Source organism: Centruroides vittatus, unplaced genomic scaffold, assembly GCF_030686945.1.
Source record: "Centruroides vittatus isolate TY-2023 unplaced genomic scaffold, ASM3068694v2 contig_108, whole genome shotgun sequence".
In the NCBI taxonomy this organism is placed as follows: Eukaryota; Metazoa; Arthropoda; class Arachnida; order Scorpiones; family Buthidae; genus Centruroides; species Centruroides vittatus.
Window position 1 is genome coordinate 444,807 of NW_027120695.1, and position 20,982 is coordinate 465,788.

The following is a 20,982-nucleotide window of genomic DNA, read 5'->3' on the forward strand; positions in this document are numbered from 1 at the left end:
TATATTCTCTACGAAATTCTGGAAGTGGTTTCTGATATATAATGTCAAATACCCAGAAAAAATCGTCCCCTGGACGTAAAAGTACGGGGTGATTATACTCAACAAAATCGATTTTATTCCCAAAAGTCAACCTCCCTGTTTCAATATTATACTTCAGAATTCTTCGTTCCGAGCTATTTACGTGTCGACTATAAATATTTCCATTGTATTCCGTAATTTCCCCCGATCTCATTTCTTTAGGCAATTCGAACTTTTTCAGTAGTTTCACTTCTCGTTTTTCATTAAGTCGAAATTCTTGCATAAAACCCGTACCCAATTCGCATGAAAAATCTTGAAATTTTCTTTCGGACCCTCTTCAATATTTATGTATTGTGACCAAAATCCTGGAAAATCAAAAATGACGTTCTGATACTGAGAGGACTCGTGATTTGTAATATTTTGGGGAATGCAATCTGGAAAAAAAAACTCGATTTATTATTTAAGTTTGTTTATATTTAGTTAAAAATAAATTGCACATTTATTCAAAATTATTAAAATGTAAATGTTTCGATCAATTCACTCGCAGTTAACATTAAACCATTTAGATGTCAGCAAGAAATTCAAACATTTGCTTTTCTTTTTTGGTAAGCAAATTGTTTAATTATTTGCATCATTTTCCACGATTACGAAAAAAATAAAACTTATACTTCTTTCTGCCATTACAATTGTTTCTGTGTAAATACGTAGCGATGTTCCTATTACCACAACACAAACATTATTTTTTTCGAAAATTAAACAACTTATCATCAATCAACAATTTATACACTTTAAAATTCTAACAGAAAAAGTGAAAATTTAAGTCGTAATGATTAGAAAATGTGGTACTTTTTCTTAATTCTCTTAACCTTTTGTTCGAGTGTTGAGAAAGTCGGCCACAGCCGAGCCAGCTTTTTTGCTTTGTGTGTTTATCACGAACGTAAATGACGTTTTTCACAGGTGTTTCTCACAGGAAACTGACAGAAATGTTGAAATAACAAGGAAATTTCATGTTCTGAAGTTATACAAAGCGATTTTACAAAAACGAATAAGGATTTTAATAATCGAAATCAAAATACACTGATACATTTCAACAAAGAGTTTACAGGCGACTAAAATATAATCGTGACACCGATTCGTCAGATATTAGCTATAATTTGGAATTTTCATTTTCTACTGTAATGTAAGATGTAGAAAGAGCAGTTAAAACAAACAGGGTTTAATACTAATAAACATACGAATTGAATAAAAAAACTATACAAATGTACGACTAAATTTAAAACACGAAAACAAAATACCAACAGTGGGGATTGAAATTCCAATACAACAAAACATCAAACGTTATTAGAAAACACAAATGAAAGTAACAGTTTGTGAATCTAATTATTGTTTCGTTAACAGAAGAAGAAAAAATAATAGTAAAATTAAATAATTCAGTTCGAATAAAATTATTGCAAACGAAAATTAAAACCAGAAACTACGAAATAAATAAATTTCACTTGAAATGTTTAAATAATTGAATAGACTCTAATCGATTATTATTTCTGAAAATGTACTTGTAAACACTCAATGAACTATTAAAATGGTTATATTAATGTTCATGTTCTGTATGTGCAAGAGAACTTTACACTTATGAATACAAAAAAAATAATTTTAGTGATACTAAAAAACTTATTTGTGACACTTGCACTCCTATTAAAGATAGAAAAGAAGTAATTATTTTATATACATTTCGTAACAACGCCATTAAAAATAAAGTACAAGAAAATTAATTGTTAATTAACGTGAAACATTCCACGAAAGCCATTTAATTGCACTGGAATGAGGGATTGATTTTTTAGCGAAGAATAAGATAATTATATTGATTCTGCAATTCAATTGCTTTAAAAACACAAGTAAAACATTTCGAGAATAAAAATAATGTGATATAATCAATAAACAAAATCACATCGATACAGCAAAATAACATTTTTGGATTAAGATATTAAAAATAAACATTGTCAGAACCACTTTATAAGGATATATTTAAAATTTAAAACTTATCTACCAGATACAATGAGAAATGAACTGAAAGGCTAATAAACACATAAATGTTACAATGTTACAAAGAGTTGAAAAACAAAGGAGTAAAATTCATATTTAAAACACATTGAGTTATCTGGTATGTTATTAAATCTGACACAATAATCTTACTCTTCACGTTTTTTTTCACCAAATGGATGAATTTTTTACCGTAAAGAATGAAGCTATCAACACAAACCCTACTATTTCCAACACAATAAATTATTCTAAAATCATTTCAACGCAATAACTGAAACAAATTGACTGTGTTGTACTAAACTCATAAAAAGTACAATAAATTAAAAATTTTATCAAATAAACAATTAATAAATTGTACATCGTCAATTTTAATTCTGGATATAATATAAATTCTCTTACACTCATCTTCTTGTTGCTTTTCTGCTTCCAAGTTTTCTTTCTGTTCGTCTGTTTAAATGAATGTTAATTTATTAATATCATTGCTCTAGATTCCACAGACAATTCTCTATAATGAAAGAAATACCTTCTGATTTTTCCCTGTTTCTTCGACAGAAGTCATCGGCGGTAAAACAATATTCCAACAGATCAGATTTCTACGTAAGCAACAAACGATAAACAATTTAAACTTATACTGCATTGACAACAATGTCTTATCTATTTGTTAATTTTATTAATTATTTCAAGTAATTAATTGCTAATTATTTCAAATTAGAGGTGCTTTACTAAACGCTTACTTTCACATTCCAATATCCCTTTATCATTATTGTATCGTCGTTTTTTTCAGATGAATTTGCTGTCAGAGGACAATCCCCTTGGCATTTTTTTTCGGTTTGAGACGAAGTTTCCCTTTTGACCACTCGGTGTTCATCAGTGTCTTGATTGGTGTTGGCATCTTCAAAGTTAGTTTTCCGAAACTTGATATTGCACTCGCATTGTTTATAATAGAAAATTATAAACAGTTGTGCGAGGAAAAGCGAGAATAGCAGCAGCATTAGACAATAGATTATTTTTATATGAAGTTTATAGTCGTTTTCTTTACCATTCTTCATTGTGCTATTGTTATTGAAAAAAATAATTTAAATTTGAAATAACTTTTTAAAGAAATTAAATATTCTGAGCTTTAAAAGAGAAAAATTATATAATATTAAATACTGTGGTGCCTCATTGTTCGAACTTAGAAATTCATTTTGATAATGTTCTAGAGGTAGGTTTTATCACACACATTTTTGAAATTTAGTGGGCGTTCTAGCAGCGGCGGTGTTATTCCGTGGTATAAATAATAAATTCATATCAATGGGAAATGTTTTCATATCAGTGGAATATATGGAGATATTAATCCAAGATTAATATGTCGTAAGATTACTGTAACAGGTGTTGTATTGTGCATTACGTCTTTCTCTGCCCCCTCTTTGCCACGTGATGGGTCTCTCTCGGTGGAGAAAAGGTGTGTAAATCAGGGTGTGCATCCGGGGGTGAGAGATTTATTGGAGGGTGTGTCTCGTTGAAAAGATAGGGACGTTAGTGGATACCGTTACAACTTACAGATTACAGACGCGATCAATGGGTTATATATATATTCATACGTGAAAAACGATCCGTGTTAGAAAGGTTGTGATGGCTCTGCCTGTGATCGAGTTTCTAACCGTAATGTGCGAAATACTTCTTATGACTTGTTTAAATAATAATAATAATAAAACTGTGAGAATAAGGTGTTTTGAGTAGGTTAAGAAGCATCTAGCTAGATATTAATTAAGTAATATTTGTGGTAATAACGTGTTTATATTTTTGGAACGTATTGTATAAATAATGTTAGAAATACGTTCTCGTCAATATCGCCTTTGTAGAAAAAATATTCGACTGAAATTTGAAAAAATTATATAGCTATAAATTTTCGACAGTATTTGTCTGTATTTGTCTGCCTGCCCTTTCTCAATCTCGAGTAACGAGTTAGATAGATGAATGCCGAGACCAGGTGTAGAAAGCTTAGAGGCAGAATACCGGATTAACTATACACTAATTTCAAGTATAGATAGGATGTCACGTTAGTTCGATTTAAAACTTTCTCCCGAATAAAGTTAGATCGATGACCAGCACGACTCTATTGCTAACAGGGAAAGTATGATGTATAAGGGTGAAATACCACAAAAAAATTGAAAACATAACGATAAATGAAATAGGTTATTTGGATACTGTATCATAAAACGAACGTTGCATTAATTAACAAACAACAATGAGTACATTGTGTTCAACAGAAATGTTTTCCATATTATTAAAAGCAGGCGTTACTTAACATCGATGTGTGATTTAATTATTACATTCAATTAGAAAGGACAAAATCTGGCATTATTGCGACTAGGAAATTTTATTTTATAGTCAAAAGTTTATTTTAACCTTCGTAAGTACACGTCAACAGGAAAATTAAGTCCTTTTCCGAATATGCATTTCTAGCCATGTAAATGCAAATTTAAAGGCACATTTACAAGAATTATTTCAATCTATAGGTCACTCTTTAACATTAAACTTCCCAACACGTCGTCTATAAACGTCTAAGTACACTCGACATTCAACGAGTATTATCATACATTAAAAGCTTATAATTAGTGAAGATTTGAAAAAAATAATTTACACTATTGTTATTCTTTCTGATTTTTATACAGTAGAACAATATAGCTTTTACTTTTTCGGCTGTTATACATAACAGAAGGAAAGTATGGCTCAAGAATTAATCTATATATATAATCGAGACGAGTTGATAATAATAGTAATAATAATAATCAGTGCAGATCCCAAACGGTTAGGAGTTGAAAGTTGAAATTTGGTACGCAGTTAGGGTACGTCACGAAAACGCACACTAAGAAGGGATTTTTCGAAATTCCTCCCCACGGGGGAGAGGGACAGGATTAAGGCTTAACACTTCCATTATTGATGGAAGTGTTACGTAACAATGGAATTGTTAAGAGAAAGCGACGTGCAAGACGCAGATGAAGTTATTTTTTCGTTTTTGCGGAAAATCGAACATAATTTTAGACCTATTTAAAAATTTTGTAATTAGTCCGGAAACAGAGGGACCCAATTTTTGCATTCTGTGAAAACGGGTAAAGTTGACTATAACATAATAATCTGAATCTTCGCTATCGTTACTTTTGCCCGAGCAACGCCGGGCCTACCTGCTAGTAAATAATAAAGTTAATATACATACCAATGTATTTACACGAAAACATTGTCTAAATTCAGGTAATTATATAAATTATTTACAAAGATAAAGCTCTGATAGGAACGATCTTAACACTATTGTATCGATAATAAAAGCTATTTCTGCTCTAATATCTGTACATTGGAAGTAATAATATTCAACACATGCGCAAGTTTCAGTTATAAAATTTAATGTAGAGCTAATTTTAAATTGTAATTGTTTAATGACAAAAGAAAAATGCAAACACTTGGAAAATAATCATTTTGATTAAATTCGAATGTTCCTTTATATAAAAAGAATACTTACCAAATGAATTCGTGTTTGGTCTTCGACACTTCTACTTCGGATTTTAATCAACCTAAACACAAGTTTCCGTTCGTTTTATATTTTTGATAAAGATTCAGTGTGACGTTGTTGATATACTTACAGCTTGTTGTTTCTCCAAATTAGCTGATATCAGTTATTAAAACTAAGTTTAAAATATCGAAAATGGATTGATTGATTCGAAATGTAAAATAATAGAAAATTTAAAATAAACAAGAATTATATGTTCATAAAGTTTTAATTAATTTTTTCAAATTTATTGTAATTGTTACAGAATAAACGAACCATTAATAAATAAAGAAATCGACTGCAGAAGTAAGAATACAGAAAGGAGCTAATATCTATTGTGATAATGGCACGATACCAAGCTGCAAGTTTTAATTATATTTGTAATATAAAATATATGTTTACCCTTTCAAATTAGTAAGTTTTTTTGGCCCTGCACACAATACTTTTCCTGTTACCAGTTATGCATTCATCTATGTAGCGCCTTTTGGGAAAAATGTCTGAATTGAAGTAAAGTGAGTTGAATTTGTATCGGAAGTTATAATATAGTTTATGCGGGCGTGCCGATCTTACACGTTCTATGTCAGGTCTCAAGCATTGTTGTATCTGACTAGGTTCTGGAGATGAAGGTAAGACAGGCAAACACACAGACAAACGAATGAGAGTAGAATTTGTCTACGACTTTTACAAATCGCAGACCAATACACATAGTTTAATGGCTACGTGCAGTTTCTCGTACTTTCTTGATGAGCGTTCGAGCTCCTCGATGAGCTTTAGAGTTACCTAGCTAGGAAAAGCAATAGGAAATTGGGCTCAGGAGTTCATTCGCGGTTTAGCATTCCAGTTCCAGTGGTTGATTGATCTAGCGAGTTCCACGGTGTCATCTTGTTCTGTCCCCGATTCCATTGGCACTCGATTAGATTTGCTTATCACCAAGGTTGATTTAACTGCCGCGTATGCTCTTGATTTAAAAAACATACGTAATTTTTTTGTTGCACAGATCTAAACATTATTCTTTCTTCGTATTAAGAGCATTAAAACTTCGTTTACATCGCCGTAAGTAAATTGCAGAATTTGTACAGATAACTTAAAATATTTAATTATTAATAAAGTTTACGTAAGAATATTTTTTTATACTTTGTCAACATCCTCGAGTGCTGCCGGATGAGTAATTATCTTTTAATACACTTCTGTCCGGAAGATCGTTCGCGAGTTCTATTTGCGATAAACCGCCTGTTTACTTAACTAATTATTAAATTTCCAGAAAATTAAATAAATATATACTCACAATAACGTACAAAATTGATATTATTGATTGAAAAAAAAATACGTTTTACTATTTGGGATTATAATAGAAATTGTTCAATAAATATACCGTAACTAAAACAAGGTTTTATACGTATCAAACTGTTATTACGAAAATGTGTTCTATATTATAAAGTATAAAACAGTTTCATTTTATATTTAATTTCTTAATATATTATTATAATATAGTTTATCGTTTATTAAATAACGGTTTGTTCATTTGTAACATTAAAATTTAAATATGGATAATGAAATTTAGAAAATCTTTATGAACACATAATTCTGCTATAATTTCACTTTTATGTTACACTCCGCCTTACGTTACATTTCAAAACGACAGAAGAAAATTTAGTAATTAAACAGATCTGTTTTTGATGTTTTGAAGATAGTTTTAGTAAATAGTATCAGCTAATTCAGACTACAAACAAGCTGTTATTAAATAAATAACGTCACACGGAGTCTTTATCAAAAATATAAAACGAACGGAACCTCGTGTATAGGTCGATTATAATTCGAAATAGAAGTGTGAAATGTTAAACACCGAACAAGAAATCACTCGGTATGTATTCGTTTTACTTAAAGGAATTTATTCGAATTTCATCAAAATGAATATTTTCAGTTTTCTTTCAACTTTCTCGTCATAAAACAATTAGTTTTAAATTAAAAATTAGCTCTAGATTGAATTTTACAACTAAACCTGCGCTTGTGTAAAATATTTTTATTTTAAATGTACAGAAGTTAAAGCAGAAACAGATTTTAATATCGATATAATAATTTTTAATCGTTCTCATCAAAGCTTTATCGTCGAAACAAAGAAGACGAGTCGAGTGTCTTTGTTAATGTTCCTTTATTAGTCTGATTAATCACTAACATTTACATTAATTAGTGAAATAATTTATATAATTTCGTGCATTTCAATAATGTTTTCGTGCGAACACTTCGAGATGCATTTTAAATTTATTATTTCTTTAAATGTTAGCTTTTAAAATCGTTATTGTAAATGCAGCAACGAGTTACTTTACTTTCAGGACATTGCCTGGTGCTATTTGTTACGATATTTTATAAAAATGAACGTTTATATTTTTAATTATAAACGGCAAAATAACTTGATTTTTAGGATAATGTCTTATTAAAAAAAATTGAAAATGGTAATAACGGTTGAAATCATAATTACCCTGACCCTACTCGAGATATGACACGCCTCTTTTATATCCCCACCATCTTGAAGTTTAACCATTTAAATTTAATACCGTCGATTCCCCCAACGCAACCCCCCAAAGAATTTTCAGAAATGTTCGACAAAAAACACAGATTATAGAAATTCGAACTTATAACAACAGTGTATATGTTACCGGCATAACCCGATTTCACGTCAAACTGGTTTTGCCTAGGCCAAACTAGTTCGGCGTAAGCGTGTCAGGCCAGACTAGTTTAGATATTAATGGGTGGGTTAAAGTGTACTTAGGTAACCCCAATGGCAGCACTTCCGACTGTTCGTGCTCCTGTAGCGGCCGAATGGCCGAGCGGTCAAAATTAGCAGCCTGCCGCCCTGGGGGACCCGGGATCGAATCCGGACGGGTCGAGAAATTTCCAGGAATTTTTCGGGGGGTGGTCCGTCCGGATATGTCGGGTCCCGTCCCTCACCACCCGGCCGCCTCATTGTGGGCCTGGCCGAACCCATAATGGGCTTGCTATAAGAGGCCCTCTTAGTGCCAACTGGGCGGAAAGAGTTACAAAAAAAAAAAAAAAAATGTTCGTGCTCCTGACGGACTTCTCTCGGAGGGGAGCCGCCGGCAGGCCGCCCAGTGTTTAACGTCACTAGTTATTGATTCATGGTAGTTCTTGAATAAAAGCAAACAAAGAAACAGTATCAACAGTAAAATATCAATTAGATAAATAAATATTGTTCATCTAATTAATTGCTTTTTAATTTTATTTTAACCATTAATATACTTGAATAATTATTTTAAACTAGTTTGGCCTGACACGCTTACGCCAAACTAGTTTGGCCTGAAATCGGGTTTTGTCGGTAACATATATACGTTTTTAAAGATCTACTTTAGTTAAATTCTGTTCTCAACGTATGATAATAGTCGTTGTTTTGTCGAATATATTATGGCATATATGGTGAGTTGGAAATTTTAATTAATGTTACGAGTGGCCTTCAAGGTGAATATCTTTCATTTTAAATTGCTTTAAAAATGCAGCCACAGAAAGTTAAAGCACTTTTATAAACCTTTTATTATCGTGTTGACGTTGCATCATTATACCGCGTAAACACACCATTTTCAGAGATATTTACGAGGTTTATTGGCATAAGAGTCAGAAAATGAACAATATCTATACTCTTTTCAATCATAAATATTATTGGCTTGACTACTTCCCTCTGGTCTTTAACATATATGGTGTTAACTCGTACTGTGAACGGTTCGAAGCTCCAACGACCTGCTGGAATAAATTAAATTCGAACTGCCCGTCACCACTGTATTTAATGTAATTAAACTTTTACCTGTGATAAAGATTAAATTATTTTATTTTTTCAGAAGTTATTTAATAACTTAGTTTTTATATTTATTAACAATAGCCCAATGAATTAATATTAAAGAAAACGACAATAAAATTCAAATAAAAATAGTTTACTTTCTGATACTGCTGCAGTTCTTTCTTTTCCTCGTACAACCGTTTATATTCATCTATTTACTTCAGTATTCTAATATTCGAATGGTTTCACTCGATACCGAAGACGGCAATATCGAGTCTCGGGAAACTAACGATGACAATGAAAACACTATTGGTCACCGAGTTTATAAAAGGGAAATTTCTTTACGAATCGAGAAAGAATGCCAAGGTTAGTGTTAGTGCTCCAGTGTTTTGTGTATAACACCACAAAACACTGGAGCACTGGTCGTGGATTTGCATCTGGCCGACTGGGAGAATTTTCTTTTCTTCTTCACCTGTCTAAAACCGAAATAAAACCCACTGTGCCATAGAAAGTGGTACACACTTCCTTCACAAATTCTCCAAGTGTCGCATTGGTCTACGTCATGAATTGGACCCTCACAAACGTTACATGAACCTTTTTCATGTATTTACAACTCTATTCCATTTGATTTAATATAATCGAATACGTCACCAATACACTCGCAATTGTCAGTATCAGAGATTTGTTTACGGTAAACATTTCACATGCCGTAAATTCGGGCAAATCTTGTACACATTTAGCGTGAAGAGAATAATGAGAAGCAAAATTCTGAATAGTGTAATCATCGTTCAACATAGAAACCGTGAAAATAGTCTTTGTTATCTCCTTTGCAACGTTGGTCACTCTAGACGTCGCTACGCATACATTAATAAAATACAGAAACGGAATGGCAGACGATAGTATAAAATTGACTAACATACTTAATTTAATATTTGGTGGAACCACAAATAAAATATGAAGGTTAAATGTAAGACTACTTCCGATACATATACTCCAAACAAGTAACATTGGAGAATAGATATTCGATATTTCTTTTGACATTTCCAGAATGCGTAAGTACACTTTCAATGCCGAATATAAGCGCGAAGAAGAAACTTGACCGTTCTTAATGAAATTCAACAGTGTATTTAGGGCATTTTCCAATTCTTCACATATTAACACAAAGAATAAAAAGAGCCAAAGAGTACTCATTACGAAAAATCTGTAACGCAGTAAACTATCCACAATCGTTACAATGATTTGAATAGTTTTATTAAATGTAATGCCCATAGTTTTATAGGTGAAGTTTTCAGAAGTTTCAGTCAGATAGGAGAAAATGCAGTTCATTAATAAGCACAGCCAAATAAATAGAATTTTCGGTTTAAAATATTTCCGATTTACTCCATTTTCTCCATTATGGAAATCTTTTATGTTATAAAGTTTTATGATAATGTTTCGGAGGTTGTTTTTCTTGGCCTGAAAATGAATTACCGATGCGCAGTTGATTATGATGTAAAACTTATAGTAGACAAACGTCAATATCATATCGGTTTTTACATTGGGATTTTGAAAAGCTATAATAAACAGTAAAGTAAATACTAAACAAGATACCTGCCCCGATCATGGCGACGTCATAGAAAGTAACGCTTCTTGATTTGTAGTTTAAACCACATAACATCATGGACATCAGCAAAGGTTTCCAAGCATCTGGACAGCCCTGTTTCCGAGGCGATTTTAAAATCGGACTAAACTTAACTACAGGTGAAACTTTCATTCTGTATGACAATAGAAATCCCCGTTAACAAGTGTTTGTTAATTAATTTTTAAAAGTCAAGTTCTTCGATTCTGTGTAGCAGGTAGCTTCTATCTACGAGGAATAAACGTCATTGCATTAAATAAATCAACGTGCAATATAGAATTCAAATAAAGTTGCGTGCTAGTTGAGGAAATTAAACTCTTTTCATCTCTAGATAGCACGAATGTGTCTGTACTGTAAAGAATTTAATATATCTCCTGTGAATAAACTCCAATTTTTTATATATTTGAAAAGGTTTTTGGTAAAAAGAATCAATAATTTAATCAAGATAGTAGAGTTATAATACACTCAAATGTTTTTTTACAGTTAAATGGAAAAGTGATTGAAAAAATTGACGGGTCAAAAAACACGTTGTTAGGTAGAGCGGCTTTAAAACACACCTGGATGAGGAAACCAATGAAATATTTTGATTCAAATGAAACAAGCTACGTAATTGGTTGCTTATCCAGTTGTATTAAATTTTTTCGCCAGGCCACGGATCCAATGCTTTTTGTTAGTGTAAAAAGTTGGCGAGGGTTCTTACTCCACTTTCCTAGCACTGCAACAAGATAAGTGTAACATCAGAAAATTCAATAATTTTCAATCATGTTCTGATATAGAATTCGAGTAATAAGAAAACCTTAAAAAAATAATTTGCTAAATTAGTATAAAAAGCTTTGTCAAAAATATATTTCAGTTTTCATAAAATGCAATACAAATGAACGATTACATATTGTGACATTGGCACAATGCCATCTGCAAATTTTAATTGTAGTTTTAAAATGAGTTAAAAAATCACGTGACTTCCGGTCCAGTCTGGAAATTCCAATGTAGTTAGTGTAAGTCTAAGTCTAAGCTTCAAAAAAAGTGAACAAAATCGTGTTCACCACTCATACTAACATCTATACTAATAGAAATTTCTCCTTAAGTCCAAAAAATAAAAATATTTAGGTGTCAATTTTTAATTCATCGCTATATTTTCCTTCTGTTATTTATAACAGAGCGAGAATAAAAATTATGAACTGCAAGTTAAGAGAAGACTCTGATTAAGAAAAGTACACGTATAACAATACAGTATAACAGAAGAAACCGTAATCAGTCAGAAATACAGAAATTCTACAGCATTTTACATCAGTCACAATAAACTCGAATCATTTTTTACTAATATAATAAGACAGCAACCGTTTTTTGATTTGAAAAAACGATGCAACACGCAATTCGATTAATGGAAATTCTTCACTGCCTTAATTAGTGGCGAAGCGGTTCCGTTTCCTGAACACTGCGAGTTGAGTTGTGGGTTCGCGCCTCGCCCGTAGGGGCTGGTCACGTGGAGTTTTCTGGGTTTTCTCCTAAATATGGGCCAGTTATTTTCAAAACGACGACGAGACACACGCGATCCATCGCGTTAATCAGCATTATTTCGTAACAATCATTAGTTAGTAATAAAAAAATTTAAATATAAGAATATGACAAAAAAACTAAACATATCGCGAACACGTATTGCACTTTATACATTTAATATGAATAACAGTCCAAAAACGTGTGCCTCACCGTGGATGCAGCGCCATGTTGACTCCTCAACGTCACAAAATTTAATATAAATTTCTCGGGTTATATTGAAGCTAGGATGACGCGGTTTGTTTTGATAAACTGGAACAATATTGAGCTTCGTAACCAGAATGTTAAATTTAAAAAAATATTTTAAATATGTAAATGAATCGAATTTTTGTCATTAAAAAATTTTTTTATCATCAATAATAGAAAAAATATCATAAAACGAGTTGCTTAACTTTCCCGACAACATTTTGTGGCGTCAACTGTTATGATATTTTATTTGAATGCAAATTTAAATGTATAAAAAATTGTAAATGCTAATAACGAGTAAAATCGTTAATTCCGATACTACTGGAGATTCATACGTCCCGTTTTATCTGCCCAACCCCTTAACCTTTAATCACCAAAAATTGAATAGCCTCAATCTTTGTAAAATCGAAATCTTTCTGCAAAATTTCAAAAATTTTGGACAAAATGCAAAAGAGTTATGTATGATTCAAAGAGTATGAACGAATTCGTGTCCTCATACATACTAACATTCTACAACATCTTGCGGATGAGTTTAGACTGATCGCCACAGTTTCTCTATGTTATATATGTTACAGTCAAACCCCGTTTTAAGTTATAACGCGTTTTAACTAGTTGAAACTAGTTTATATTGGATGTCTTTGTTAAAACTAGTTTTAACTCAAATTCATTTTTGACTAGCAGTAAATCCTAGTTTTAACTAGACAAAACGGGTTTTAAGCATATTTTTGTAATTTTTAAAAAATGGTGAAAAGTAACTGTTTGTATTTTTAATTTTGCTGTATTTTATATGGTATACCATTGTCATGTCCTAATTGTGATTTCTTTGTTTTTATTTGAACTAGCATTGAGGAGGGGTTGGAGTAGATTATACCACCCCGAAATGCATATGTAGTTCAATTGTAAATAAAAAATAGTTTTGCTAACCAGAAAATGCTGTGAGATACGACTACCAAAAGTGTTTGGATTACAGAGACGGATTAAGATTAGATATTAATTCAATTTTTGTGGGCCCTTGACACTAGGGGGCTGAGGGCTTAAGCCCTATTATTCCCCATGTACATCCGCCCCTATACGTGGTCTCCCACACAATTTTTGAAGTTCAACAGAACACAGGGCATTTCAATCTTTACTATAGCCTATTTTTTCTAATTTCTGTACTCTCCCTATCATCTCCTTTCTTCCCCTAGTTTTTAGTATACAAGTATTAGGCATAGTTTCTAGATATCATTTATATTTCTATGTCGCGTACGGTACATGTTTCTCATTGTCTGCCGTTAAGTATTGTTTGCAGACGTGTTGTAATAATTTACTGCAGAGTTGGAATCTGAAAACACGCTGTTCACATACAAAATAAAATACTTGCTTGACCAAATACTGTTGTTCAGTATTCTTGATACGTTGTTTCCTTTAAACGTTATAGAAATCTACAAAATGGACAATTTGCGAAAATAATTTGTGCCGTTGCTTTTATAGTAACGAATACTTCGTATCTGTTTATGAAAAAAAGTCTAAAAGATAAAGATGGTGAATGGCATCAATGTAAACGTAAAAAAGAAAGGAATTTAAAACACAAGCAACCATTTATTGTGACATTGTCACAAAGCTGAATTGCAATTTTTTATCATATTTTTAAAATTTATTTAATTTAAAATATATTCTCTCCACCTGAAATAAATAGTGGCTTGCAGTGCTGCCGTTTCAAAGGTAATTTCAACCTCTCAAGGTAATGTTTAGGGTAGTCTTATATTTCAGGGTAAATCTAGGGTAAAACTGCCCTGTGATCTGATGCTTTTACCCATCGCGCCACAAGTTTCGCCGGAAAAGTTTTAGCCTAAAACCGTTCTGTTTTTCCCTATAACTGGAGGGTTTTAGGATAGGACAGCAGAACCTAAAAAAAAATAGACTTATGCTAGGTACACAGGTGTACACTGTATATTACACACAGGTAGAATTTCGCATTTTTCAATCTACAAGTCATTGGGTCATTGGTAGACTACAGTACAGGTACAACTTTTTACTTCATTCATCAGCTCATCTCACTTTGTGACAGACACCACGTGTCACACGAACTTTGCCCGGAAGCGAAGCATTTTTCGACTGCACCGGGCAGTCAACAATTCCATGTCTTCCGATTTTAGTTTAGCATTATACAACACTGATATTGCGGGTATTTAAAAAATATTGTTTTATTTGAACTTTCAAAACGAATATTAAAACGCAAATATGTATGTAAATACTGGTAAATAAATTTTTAAAACTGATCATTTACGTATTAAAGTATGTTTGAAATCAAGTGAATGGCTTTTCTATCTTTAGCTAAAATACACAACACATGTTAAAAGTGAATTAATTAAAATTAAGTTAAATAATTGTGTCCCTTAGACTCTTGTGTATATTTTATGAATATTTAAAGACCAGGTAAGATTTTTGTTGTTTGTCAAATTGGGATTACCATACTGAAACATCAATTATCTCCGTATCAGATGTAAATTAATGCCTCTGATAAAAACCTAAAATTCCTAAGACATTTTAGTTATTCAGATTTTTAAAAACAATGAATTGTTCTGATTATTGTTTCACGATAATAGTACAGGGATCTGCGTCATAGGATCGTTTGTCTTATTTTTTTAAATCCGAGCATGAGATCGAGCTCGGAGAGTTTTCTCGATTTAGAGTAATCTAGGGTAAAACGAAGGCGCCGTTAGGAAAGTTTCCACCAAAAGCAGGTTGCAGCACTCGTGGCTTGCCCCTGTATTTTAACAATAGAGTCGTGTCGGTCGTATATTAACTGCTTTCAGTAGAAAACATCTGAATTGAAATAACGTGACTTTCGGTTGGCATCAAAAATTCCTATAAGTTAATCGGGGCCTCCTGACTCTAATCTTTCTACATCTCATCTGAATTTTATCTAATGAATACCATTCTCCAGATTGAGGAAAGACGGACAGACAGCGACAGTAAGCATTTATAGGTCTACATTTTTTTTATTATATATTGTTCATACAGAAACTTATAGTTGTGTGAGAAGTACAAAACAAACACTATTAAATTTCCACAACCCATAAAATTATTTATTTCTAATTACAGAAATTAAAATTGATCACAATGCTAGAATAAGACCGAATTAAAGTGATTATAATTCAATTTTTATCGTCTGATGACGTCGGTTTCCTCTTTTTCTTGACAATTACTTTTACTTTCTTGGCTCGGTTTGCTCGATCGGTCGATTGCTTTTCTTGTTGGACTTGGGTTTGGTGTAAGGATTGTTCGTCTTGCATTTCTTGCTTGATGCTCTCCGCTAGTGTCTTCTTTCGCTTGACTCTAATGGGCAATTTTGTCTTTTTCTTGACTCCAGTAGGCGCTTGTGTTTCTTCTTTGTCTTGTGTAGGTAATTGTGCACCTTCTTTGGACTTTATGCCCAACGAAGACATTCGCTGTTTGATGTTTTGAATTGGCGATCGCTTTTCTTCTTTAGATTTCTGTTGCGATTTGACCACCTTCTTCTTTTGTATTGTTGTCAGAACGTCTTCGGTGTTCTTCTTCTGTTTCGATATTCCGGGAAGATATACTAAAGCTACAATTATTAGTACAATGAAAGGCAACGGAGATATATAGTACCATATAGTGTAACTTTTCTTCGAAGAACAGTATCCGTCACTGTGCAAATAATCACATATAAATAAAATTATATAGTAAGATCAAAGTAATTAAGGTTACGTACCTCGTGCATCTTCCAAAATTCTGATCGCAATACGATCCTTCATCTTTTATGTACAGTTGATGATTGGACGGAACGTAACCGAGCGACTTAGCACTTTGACAGATTTTGGGTTTACTTTGGCAACAAACGTGGCATTCCCATTTTAGAGACAAACAATTGCAACTTTTTAGCTTATTGTCTTCGCAGACATTGCTGATGCATTTTCCGGAACGACATGTTTTGGCTGTTCCTAAACACGGTGATTGGTCTGGCTCCTGTATCAACGGACAAAATGGCGACAGTTTATCACATTTAGTAGAAGTGTTGTAACACAGTACGTTGCTGAAACACTTTACGTCATCGCGCGTATTGAGTCTGCAATTCAAATCGCAACATTCGTCTGTAGAAGGAGAACAGTCTTTTCCTTCTTGAATCGTGCATGGTAATGAAGAGTTTCTAGACGTACAGCACGTCAGCTCTGTGTCACATTGACCAGTAGAATCATCACAATCGCAGGATTCCCCTTCCTCCACAATTCCGTTTCCACACACTGATCTTTGCAGTGTCTTCAGGCAGTAATCTATTTCTAAAAAAAACAAAGGTCAAATTATACAAATTTCAATGATACAATTAAAAAGCAATTACTACTATCGACGGTCACCACAGTTTGAATAAATGCAGGGCAATACAGCCGGTGAATGCATTGAAAGAATATGATGACACCAGCGATTTAAGACTGACGAAAGTTTATGATCTTATTTAATTTTACCAAAACGTCGTAGTACGCCGATTCCACGATAAGCATAGAACCGAAAATCTCATGTTTAGCAGAATGTTTACGGAGGACGAACGTCATTATTGAATATAAATAGAAAAAAGGAACCAACGAGCTAGAATATACTACATAGAGTGGCTGTGACCGCGGTTACAGCGCTAATGGTGACAACGACGGATACTATCGATCGCCATTTTATTTTAAGTCAAAACATCGAAGTCTGCACTACGTGTTGGGTAGGATATTTACTTTAGAATCTATTTTTTCCTTGCTTGTTTTTTTCAGATTTGAGATTTAGGCAATTAGAAAAGCGATGTAAATCTAGTTTGTTTCATCTCGGATTTAGGTATTTTCTAGCTTTGATTTAATTATTACGAAAAAGTAAAATCAGAGTTTAAAGTAGTAAGTATAGTACTAACCCCCAATATAATAATATTTTTTAAATCTAAGTACGAGCCAGGTCTCGAAGGCCTTTACTCTCAGCGATGTCATTGTTTATTTACAGTGTACAGTACGTACAGTACATAGATCAAAAGAAAAAAAAGGCTACAAGCAGCAGCATTTGGAAAGTAATTAATGTGGAAGGAATATTTTTACACCAGTGAGGCTAGTTGCCATACAGCGGTTGTGCGGATAGGTAGTGTAAGTTCGTAGATGCGTCAGAGCGATTGAAATGGCAAGATGCTGAGAAAAGTGGTCTCGATTGGAGGTGAGAGTTGTGATTTGTTTCTAATGGGCAAAGAATGTGTCCGCATCTGAAATTCAATGGAATGTTGAGTGATGGTATCATCTTCCTGCATGTCAATGCCAGGCCCCATACTGCTTGCAAAACTAAACAATTGCTGCAAAAGTTCAAGTGGAAAGTCTGGAGCCACCCCCCACACACACACACAGCCCAGATTTGCCCACTCATTGATTATTTCCTTTTTCCGAAAATGAAGGACCACTTATCTGAAACAAGGTTCTCTTCAGACAGTAATGTGAAAACAGCTGCCGAGAACAGATTTAATGGGCAGGGATGTGATTTCTGCCAATGTAGGTTATCAAGTTAGTCCTGCTGTCAGATAAATGCCTAAATGAATTTGGTAATTATGTGGAAAAGTGATAAGTAAGTATGACTCTAAATTCCCTTTTGTATTTTCTGTCAATTGTTAATAAATAATTTTTTATTACCCTTATAACATTTTTGTTGGATCCATCCTCGTGCTTAGGTCAGTCTGATCCGTACCATACTCAGTACGTTGTTGATTTTTTCAGTGGTTTTTTTTCGAATTTAATATTGTTCTTGTGTTTTTATTATAGTTATGGTTTGTTTGTGAGAATTTTCGTTTTAACTTGTGAAAATAATTACAATGAGAAACTAAGTTTTGACCTTTGTGTTATAAACCCTATTGTTGAAGTTAAAATCCTTCTAAGATATAGATTATAATTGTGGGAAATGGAAGGAGTGTTGCATTTTCCGATCGAAAATAGACAAAGAAAACTTTCCAGTAAATGAAAGAGATTGGTATGTAGAAACTGCATCATTAGGATGTTATACTATGTAAATATCACATATTATACCAGACATCATTCAATTGTTCTTACCTTTCCTTTCTAAGTATTGTCTGATTCTTTTCTTGCAATATGGAGAAAATTTCAAATTAGTTGAATTTATCCAAAGAGGAATGTCGGGATGCATGATGTAATGACAATTTTGAGGATCGTGCAGGCAACCGAATGCATGACCCAATTGGTGTAGTACATTGACAGCTACTTCAACTTTTGGCAATATCAATCCATGTTCTAAATCCGTAACGAAACCTACATTATTCATAATCTTGGCATCTTCGGGCCCTGTGTGAGAGCATATTCCTCCTCGCTTTTTTACATTTCCAGCCGAATACGTTGATTTAGTCCAGAAATCCCTGTGACAAAAGCAAATCAGCATGCAATAGGGATGAGAATATCGAGCTAAATGATCTAAATAAGTCGTATGAGTGTAGTTTATATTTTTCTGAAAAGGATAGTTCGGGTTGTCTTCATCTCGGAAAATTGTAACCTTTTCCACGTTAAACCCTATATTATCTGCAATTCCATCTTCATCTATGTCTAAAATTTTAAAGATATTATTTGCGTTCATGATGTAGAACATCATTTCTGCCACTGTTCTCTCGTTGTTATAATTCATTCTTTTAAAATACGTGTAGTCTGCCAAGAGTTCTAGCGAGCAACTTCTTTCACTGCTACAAAATAAACCATATAATCAAGTTTAAATATACTCGTATGGCACGTAATAAATGTAAGCAAACCTTACTTTTTATTATTCTTAACATTTAATATATTTTCCTTGAATTTTGCGTAATTGCAGTCGGTTCTTTCTGATTCGGTATCATTCGTTACCTCGTTGCAAATGGAATTTCTATAGTAACGTGTAAATTTATATTTAACATCCATTAAATTGTACACTATAGAGTTTCCGATATACCCCAGATCGAGAACATTATCCGGTTCGATATAATAAACCTCACGGAGGGTTTGTAATCTTCCGATAAACTTATTATTGTGAAAATATCCAAAGAAGTTTTTACCTTCTACGAAGAACAATTTTCGCATATTTTTCAGGCGATTCTTGTATATATTCTTTCCTGTCCACAGGTAGACTTTAGTCGCGGCCGAAAAGACGGTAGAGTTTCTACTGCCACTAAGTTCCTTCTTTCCGAATAATGGCGAAGTGAAAGTAACAGAGATGTCTCCATGTAAAAACGAACCAACTTTTACCGATATCTTTGCGTACTCATCTATGTTGTATGCATTTTCATATTTGGCTCGGCTGTAAACATTCACTAAAGTTATTAGCCCTATTTTCATTAATACGTTAAGCCAATACATTTTCATCTCACAGATTTTCGAATTAAACATTCTTATTAACGTTTTCGTTCTATTATTTAAATTGATTTTAAATAGTTTCTAAATAACCGTCGTTTATAATTTTAACCGATTGAATTATTTTAAATATATTATTATTTGCAATTTGATAACATTGTAGCCTGTAAATTCCCACTTTCGTTCGTATGTCGATCTGTCCATTCTTAACTTCAAGAAGGGAGTTAGATAAACGAAATTCGAGACCAGATATGGAAAGGTTAACCCTCTAACACCTGAACCTAACTGCAAAATTTCAGAAATTTTCGGCAAAAGACACAGGACTTATAAAGCTCCAAAGAGGTGAACAAACTCGTGCCCCTCATACATACTAAAATCTATACAGAAGAAACATCGGAATTTTTTGCATTTCTCGACCTTTGAACGTGTCCTAAGTCCAAAAATCTAAAAATTTAGGGAGGGGGACAAGATCAACAAATAAGCCGAGACGACAAAACGCCATCCTCTAACTAAAATTAATATTATCGAGTAATATAGTACTTCATATATACGAACATCCGGGTTTGCATCTGAAGTTCGTATATAGTTAATCGGGTCCTCATGCCCTTAATGATATTAAATGTTGAAGGTTAATGATCGGGGGGTTGGGGAGATAGAGGGGATCACATGTTGTGTCTCCAGTGGACTTAATGACGATTTTTCTAGTTGTTAGCGTTTACAATTTTTTTAAAATTAAATTTGTCCCTTTCCTTAAAATTAAGTTTTTTGCTGTTTTTTTAGTAATTAATAATATAAAAACATGGCCTTCTCATATATATCAGAGCCTGTTCTTAGCCTGAAAAATGTTTGCCAGCCAATTCGCACGGTTTTGTCGCTAGGAGCGCTGATACAGGTCATGCTTGTCTTCATATTTCAATGG

General features: G+C 33.0%; 1 protein-coding gene across 2 annotated transcripts; it reads right to left on the reverse strand.

Moving 5' to 3' along the window:
• Positions 1–15,709: 15,709 nt before the first annotated feature.
• LOC136974843 (disintegrin and metalloproteinase domain-containing protein 10-like) lies at positions 15,710–18,882 on the reverse strand. Of its 2 annotated transcripts, XM_067269824.1 has the most exons (4): positions 18,786–18,882; positions 16,780–17,009; positions 16,445–16,698; positions 15,710–16,380 (listed from the first exon to the last, which is right to left on the reverse strand). In XM_067269824.1, exons 1-4 carry the CDS (start codon positions 18,877–18,879, stop codon positions 15,864–15,866), a joined length of 1,095 nt encoding a protein of 364 aa, XP_067125925.1. In that variant the 5' UTR covers positions 18,880–18,882; the 3' UTR covers positions 15,710–15,863. The 2 variants fall into 2 exon arrangements, with proteins under 2 accessions (XP_067125925.1, XP_067125915.1); XM_067269814.1 differs by having other exon boundaries at positions 16,445–17,009.
• Positions 18,883–20,982: the final 2,100 nt, after the last annotated feature.